Genomic DNA, 8,380 nt, shown 5'->3' on the forward strand with positions numbered 1-8,380 from the left:
TGTCACCTAATAAGTTTGACCTCTATCAGCAGCTCTGATGTAGACTTCAAAATGACCCATAGGTGTGAAAGTGGCGGTTGGGAATCACTTTTTGTTGTGCTTCAAAGGCGCAAATAATAAATTCAGTGAGCATTTTGTATTCTTACCTCACCATATTGAGAAGACACAGGTCATCCTTTTTGTTAATTTGATTATCATCCAGGATAGACTTCACCTCCTTCAGTGCCTCATTTTGCCGCTTACGGTATCTGCAGTACAACCTCTTCCAAGGTAGAAACTAGGGAAGAAACCATGAGATGTCATAAAATACTGCCACACCAACACATCTAAATAAATCCCCTTTAAGTAATACCTACACCAAGTTTACACACAATGCAATGCTATTTTTAACTCACAATCATCTCACTGTAATGTTTGAAAGGCATCAACATCACACCTGGGGGTCCATGACGACGGCCCTCCAGTGATGGCACACCAGACTGATGTTTCGATAGAGATCATCTGCTGGAAGGTGTGCGAACACTTCCCTCAGGACCTCCTCAGGCAGATCCTGGACATGGCCCTTGGGCACCTCCTGGCCTTCCTGCACTCCCAGGAGCCCGTAGTGGGCATCAAGGAGGGCTTCGACCAGATCCTCCTCTTTTCTCACCGTAACATCCAACAATTCTTCTTCTTTTTTAACAGACGTAGTTCCTACCTCAAAGTCTTCGTCGAACATATCCTCAGTGATTCCTTCCATATAGTCCTCCATCTTATCCTCTTCTAGATTTTCTTCTTTTGGGATCAGATGCCCGATCGGTTCCTGTTCTTCGTTCTCCTCCTTCACTGGAGTTTTGGTTCCTTTTTGGGGGCTGGTGCTTATGACTCCAGAGACAGAGAAGAAATCGGTGATGCCTTTCTGTTGTCCCACACCACCTGAAGCTTAACAGCGAAATTAAAAGGTGTCAAAGTGCAAAGTGAGAGCTGTATTGTGCAGAAAGCTGCAAAACGCACTGACAAATAAAACAACACCTTGTCTACTTCTTTTGGTGGGTGTCCTGGGCTGAAGTGCTCGGTTTGGATCCGCGTTGCTGAGGTTAGCATTAAAAGGCTGTGTGAGAGACTGGTCCCCTGGGTTGCTTTGCAGCAGATCACTACATTCTGAGGGCCCCAAGTGCCTGCGTTTGGCCCTTCCTATATAAAAGACACATTAGACAGCGAATAAGCCATTTAAATCGCATAAAACACACATACTAAACGTTAAATGCGAGTGTTGACTGCAGCACTGACTGGCCTTTGTGTCCATTTAAAAACATATATTCAATATTCAACTTACTCACAACAAACATGACGTACGAAGAGAAAAGGTGGAAAACAAAGAACCCAATCGTAAATATTACCTCTCGTCGATTCCATGATTCACAAACGACGAGTCGTCTTGCCCCACCGATGAGCTGCAGAATGCGTGCACCTAAACAAACACAACAAGTTCTCCGTTTCCGCTCTGCGTCACTACAAGTTAAAAGTTCGGATGTTACGCCAAAATAAAAGTCCTGCGATTAGGCCTACTAGGATCCTCGCTTCTGATTGGACAGACGCAGCATTCAGAATTCAAATATTTTTGGTTATTTAAAAGTTAATTCTTGTGAATTAACTGGAGAGACTGCAGTGAAGGCAAGCTGATAACTTGTGTACGTGAACAATGTACCTAAAGTCTCTACAACACATATAGGCTAACTAGGATAACTCTTTAGTTACTACATAGATATGCTTATCCGTAAGTTATTAAATATCATTTACCTTGATGCAAATGGAGGTGTCCCTACCAATGTCCTGCCCAAAAAACCTCAGAAGTAGAGCATGTTCTTATAGGGGGATTTTGTAAAGAGCTGGTTGGATGAGAGAGAGAGAGAGAGAGAGAGAGAGAGAGAGAGAGAGAGGCAGTGTTTTTATTTATTTTTAATTAAATATAAACTATTAAAATTCGCTTTTGTTAACTGAAATTAAGCTGAAATAAAATATAAATGTTATATGAAAAAAACTTTAAAAAAATTTCTTGGCAACTAAAAATAAGTGCAAATTAAAGTGCAAATTAAAAATTAAAGTACAAAATTAAAATTAAGCTAAATAAATATTTCCTTAAAAAAAAAGAGATACCTTATAAAAATGACCAAAGCACATAACAAAAATGAAAATATGAAAATAAAGCTATTTTAAAACATGAATTAATTCTATAATAGTATATAAGTGTCTGTGCACAGAGTCTGTAAATGTTCAAGGGTGGTTCTGGCTCTTCAAGAATTGCACACAATACTATCTGCGTCTCTGGGCTGCTCCAAACATCAATCAAAGGCTCTCATTCTGCACTTGAACTTCATGCCGTCTTAAAGCCTTTCTAAAGATTAGACTCCAAGACTCTTATGTGTACATGAAGATACATTAAGAGATGCTCTAATCCAGAGCTTTAACAAGAAGTGTGATTCAAATTGCAAGCATGCAGCTATTTTCAAGAAAAGAGAGGTATGACGTATTAAGTTAATACAAATAAAGTCAACACAGGTTTGTTCTATGTTGTATGTTCAAAGTATTGTTTGATAAGGCGAGTCTTCAGAGGGATCCCACTGTTCGGACATGTGGTGAAAGTTGGTTTCGCCATTTGAACACAAGGACAGTGACGTGTTTAGCCTTGTTGTGAGGTGAAAGTGTGACTGTGAAAGATGACACGCTCAGTCTGTGGTCTCTCTTGACCATGCAGTTACAGTAAATGGTGACTGAAGCTTTTAGACTTAAGGAATGACGTTCAAAGCTAGAGACCAAGTCGTGTGGACTGGATTTATAATACTGTTATGGTCCTAAAGAGCTTCTGTCCTCATTCATTGTGACGGTATAGATAAGAGGGAATAAGAACTTCTTCATTTGTGTTCCGTGGAAGAAAGAAAGTCATTCAGGTTTGGAAAGACACAAGGGTGCTGATTGTATAGGTGAACTAATCCTTTTAGTCTCCTGCATATGTGATATAAACAATAAGGTCAAAAGTCAAGCGTTTCCATCTGAACTCATTTCTCGTCAAATTCGTTCGTGGTCAAATGATCCGAGTGTTTGAGTTATAGAGATCCAAGTATTCACTCAGACCCGGAAAAGTCATGACAGTCAATAAAATCTTATAACTCTGTGGGCATTTTTTATAAAGACTACTGTATTTTTTTCTAGTAATGCTAAGCTGTAAAAATTGAGAAATTCTAAGGTATATACAGTATATATATATATATATGATTTTTTTTTTTTACATTTTTTGCAACATTGAGTATTCTATAACTCTGTGGGCATTTTTTATAAAGACTACTGTATTTTTTTCTAGTAATGCTAAGCTGTAAAAATTGAGAAATTCTAAGGTATATACAGTATATATATATATATATGATTTTTTTTTTTACATTTTTTGCAACATTGAGTATTGATATGGATAATGGGTGCATTTTAGTGAAAAAGGTTGAAAACCACTGCTCTATGCTATTTTTTCTATTTTTTCCCTAAAATTTTATCATTAAATTAAATTAACATATTAATTTAATTTGAAAACGAGCAGCTTTTGATAGGGGTATTGTGAAAAGAGCGGGGGGTACGAGAGAGAGAGAGAGAGAGAGAGAGAGAGAGAGAAAGAGAGAGGCAGTGTTTTTATTTATTTTTAATTAAATATAAACTATTAAAATTCGCTTTTGTTAACTGAAATTAAGCTGAAATAAAATATAAATGTTATATGAAAAAAACTTTTAAAACAACATTGAGTATTGATATGGATAATGGGTGCATTTTAGTGAAAAAGGTTGAAAACCACTGCTCTATGCTATTTTTTCTATTTTTTCCCTAAAATTTTATCATTAAATTAAATTAACATATTAATTTAATTTGAAAACATTTATTACATTTTCATGTTGTTTTGTCAATAAATACAAAAAACATATTTTTTGTTAATTGAAGTGAAGCTTAAATTAAATATGGATATTACACTCTAAAAAATGCTAGGTTAAATACAACCCAGTGCTGGGTAAAATAGGAAACTTAAACTTAAAAAATAGAAATGTTGGCTTGGAAACTAACTGAAATAAGTTACTACTAAGCATTAAAATTAGTAAAACGAATGGAAAGAAAAAATGTAAGCTATACACACGCACACGCACACACACACACACACACACTAAAATGAGTATTACACTCTAAAAAATGCTGGGTTAAATACGACCCAGTGCTGGGTAAAATAGGGACAAACCCAGCAATTGGGCTGTTTAGACCCAGCGGTTGGGTTGAATGTTTAACTCAACCTTCTGGGTAGTAACCCAACTGCTGGGTCAAAACATCCCAATTGCTGGGTTTGTCCCTATTTTACCCAGCACTGGGTCGTATTTAACCCAGCATTTTTTAGAGTGTAGGAGATATTCACTGAGAAAACATGAAAGTTCAAGTTTATGCTTAAACGTTGGCATGATACTCAAATTTGTCACATAATTTTTATTAATCATAAAACAAGCCTGTTATTATTCTTTCAGAGCATCTCCCAGGTGAGAATTTTGGCCTTTGTTTAGTTATGCCAAACCATGCTAACTTATCCAAAGCCTACCAAATCTTTCCAACCTCATTTTTTAGGGCGATTCAGTCCAAGGAATGATATTAATGGCTGTCATGTGGCGTTTGGTTCCTTTCTGTCGTTTTTTTTCCATATGCTGCTGACGGCTGGGAATTCCTGCTCGTGTGAAGCTGCACGTATACAGAATGATTCCAACACTCGGCTCTGCTCTGAATCCTGTGAGAATGTGTGTGTGCTTAGAGTCATGCTCTGCTCAAATAGCGGAGCTCCTGCTTGGCTAGACTGCCTATGACATCACCTTCAAAAAGAGTGCGTCTTAGCATGCACTTCTCAAGACCCTCGAAATGTTAGTCAGTAAATCTGTTTCTGAAGCATTTACTTTAGAAATTACTGGATCTTCCAAGCACTGTGTAATACAGCACAATTGTCTCATAACCTCAACATAAGTGATGTTAATAATAAGTATGGTTAAGTACCATTTTTAATCAAATATTCTCATAAAAAATGTAACTTCTTGACACTAAGATCAAACAATCAAGAGTCAAGATGTTAAAAATCTTATAATCTCAGAAATGTCATGTTAAGTCCCAACTAACAAAAATATGATTTAATAACGTTTTGCCAATGTATGCATCAAAAGTTACGAAAACACTCAATTTTAAAAACTAAAACTATCTTTGAACATTCATTTAAAAAAAGTTTTTTATTTGGTTTTACAAACATTGAGGGAACATTCCATTTTATCGTTTTGCAAACATTATTGGAATGTTACTGTTGAATGTTCTCAGAACATTCTGAAATAACTAGCAGCGTTTAAAAAAAATGTTATACGAACATCTAACTGAAACATTTCAGAAAAAAAGTTCCGTAAACTATGTATAAATAACATTTTGTTGCTAACATTTTGAGAACATTATTAAAGAACAAATAGCTTTAAGTCAAGTCACCTTTATTTGAATAGCGCTTTATATAATACTGATTGTGTCAAAGCAGCTTTACAGTGTCAAACAGGAAAATAGTTTGTCGATGCAAGAAGATAATAACAAGTCATTTTTCCAGCTAAAGTCAGTTCAGTGATGGTTCAGTGACGTCATCATCCAGTTCAGCTCTCTTCCAATAGTGTCTGTGCAATCAGTCAAGCGTCCCCAACGAAAACTCCAATGGTGACAGAAATGGAGAAAAAACCTTGGGAGAAACCAGGCTCAGTCGGGGGACCGGTTCTCTTATGACCAGACCAAACCAGCACGGCGTAGTTTAATTCTAGGCTGCAACACAGGTCAGATTGTGCAGAGGACTTGTCTGGTTCTCGTGGTCTTGTGCCGATGGTCGTCGAGGTGATGAGGTCTTCGCAGGGGATGGGGCGCATCTAGTTGACATGGTCTCCGCTGACATTCAGGGTTGCATAGAGGTCGTCTCTAGGTGCTGATCTGGTCTGGATCCGTATGGCTACAGTGACCTCAGAATTAGAATGGAAGAGACTAATATTAGTGTAGATGCCATTCTTCTTACGATGTAGCGAGTACATCGGGTGTTATGAGAAGTATTCCCGGGTTCCGGTTGACACAAGTAAATGAAAAAATGCTTGTTTTGCATTTAGCTAGGTTTCTGGCATGTCTGCCAGCTCAGAAATATGCAACCAGTTTTTAATGAGCTGTCTGAGTCGGAGTCATTTAGCGAGCTGTTTCAATTTGCAGCCAGTTTCTACATAGATAGCGAGCTATTTGAATAAGACCAACTCCAAGCCATATATAGAGTCCAAGGCAGCAATTCATGTGTCTTGTGTCGACATGGCCCATACAAGAGAGTGGTGGTGAGCAGTAGCTCATTATCATTTAAAGAGACATGCACCGAAACGAGTCTCTATGAACAGAGCTGTTTTTGACCAGGTAAAAAGGGTATTTTACACTTTAACCAAATTTGACCCAAAGTATGTTACAGACATTTTTTGGAGACCATAAAGAATCAGACCACCTTATGGGCATCCGATGTCCCCTTATGCTAGCAGAACGTTTGTTTATAACTTTGTGAGAACCTTGCCAGAACATTAGCCAAAGTTCTGAGAATGTTCCGTTAATTCATTGTGATAAACGGCATCTTGCGCAGCACTCCACATTTGGACTAAAATACTAAACAGTTGCTGCATTCTGTATTTTAAAATGCAAGCTCACATCCTTGTTGTATTTGTAGTCCTTAAATGGAAACAAAAATTTTTAAAGAGCACAACAGTTTGAGAAGTCACTTCTTGAGCTCTGACTGTCTGTAATTTATGTTTTAGAACAGAATGTGAAAGCAGTGTTAACCACATGCAGCCATTATCTTACTCATAAATTGAAAACTGCCATTCTTAATGTCCATTATAAGTCTAGAGGGAAACCCATAGCTTGAGCATGTTTATTCTGCTCCAGTTTTTAAGAGTACAGCCTGAACATCTCCAGTTTTGCAGCAGCTGTCATCAGTGTGGCATCTATTGTCTCTGCAAATGTGTCAAGACATTGCTGGTGAAATCTATCTATCTATCGAAGTTATTAGCAACCTTACTCTTTACTACTTAAAGTGCAGAGAAGAAACAAATGAAAAGATTTTGACATTTAAAACATTTCAGCAGTGTGTATGACTGCTTGTTTGGGCAAGCTTATAGTTTTGCAATGTATTTATGCAAACTCGTAATTCCATTCAGTGCTCTCCCACACACTGTGCCTGAAGATGTTTGCCATTTACCCTCCCATGTTCAGGGATACATGCGTTTCTATTCACAGAGAAGCTTGTGATAGAGATCCTTGCTGAGAAGAGCAGCGTCTGTTAAGATGTGGATGCTGGTGTGCTGGTGATAATAAACCAGCTTGGAGCAGCATGGAAATTCATTCTGGTTGAGGTTGACATATTGTTAACGTTAAATGGCTATAATTACCCATTTTATCCTTAGAAATGACTAAAAACTGCATGTTGCAAAATACGGCAATCTGCGTTTATGTTCTGATTACTTTAGTTAAATGAGGCGCATCTATATTTGACTCTTTTTCTCTTGACCACCCTGATTTACTTAAGTACACATTATAAAAATACATTCAAACAATATTTGTTAATTTTTTAACCAGGCCAGATTCTGTAAATTTCCTCAGCATATTTTTACCCAGTGTATCTGCTTCTGCGTATTTTCCCTCCATTTAATCAAATACTCAATTTTAAAACTAAAACTATTAAAAAGTTGTTTTTTTAATTGAAATAAATCTGAAATATAATCAAATTAAATAAAAATAAAACTTAAAACTATTGAGACATGTTTTTTAAAAACTAAAATTAATAAAATGGCAAAAGCACATGACAAAAACTAAAATGAAAAATAAAAACTAATTTAAAATATTAATAAAAAAATATAGTAGTATATGAATAATAATAAAATAACACCTGATTTAACATGTAAATAATAATCAAATTTATAGCAAAATAAAAATTGCTGAAGGCTTTCCTACACTTGCCTTACTTTAATAGAATAAAACAAAATATGTTTTATAGACAATATAATACTTATTATACATAATAGGTATTATACTGGGGATGTACATTACAGTTTTGAACACACTCTGTAGCATCTGTCTGGATCTATTGGGAATTATTGAAAGTTTAAAGGAGGTCAACTTTCTCTGAAACCGCTGAAACACAGTTGAATCATAATTAATTATAATTTAATAATTGTCTGAATGCATACAGTAAGTCACGTGTTAAGAATGATGCAATCCCAGCTTGAAATTACCATTGACATTCCCACTCTTCATGTTCTGGGTCCACAGATATGAGAGATATGGTGTCAGATGACATAAG

General features: G+C 36.4%; 1 protein-coding gene across 1 annotated transcript in view; it reads right to left on the reverse strand.

The window, feature by feature from the left end:
- LOC107581284 (F-box DNA helicase 1-like) overlaps positions 1–1,482 on the reverse strand; it is an 8,648-nt gene extending 7,166 nt beyond the window's left edge. The window contains exons 1-4 of the mRNA XM_016266784.1: positions 1,380–1,482; positions 1,012–1,173; positions 437–915; positions 147–277 (exon numbers count right to left, since the gene is read on the reverse strand). Coding sequence (XP_016122270.1) covers positions 147–277; positions 437–915; positions 1,012–1,173; positions 1,380–1,395 — 788 coding nt within the window. The 5' untranslated portion in view covers positions 1,396–1,482. The remainder of the gene's footprint in view (positions 1–146; positions 278–436; positions 916–1,011; positions 1,174–1,379) is intronic.
- Between the last annotated feature and the right edge of the window lie 6,898 nt (positions 1,483–8,380).

Source organism: Sinocyclocheilus grahami, unplaced genomic scaffold (assembly GCF_001515645.1).
Source record: "Sinocyclocheilus grahami isolate Dianchi unplaced genomic scaffold, SAMN03320097.WGS_v1.1 scaffold33.1, whole genome shotgun sequence".
NCBI lineage: Eukaryota > Metazoa > Chordata > Actinopteri > Cypriniformes > Cyprinidae > Sinocyclocheilus > Sinocyclocheilus grahami.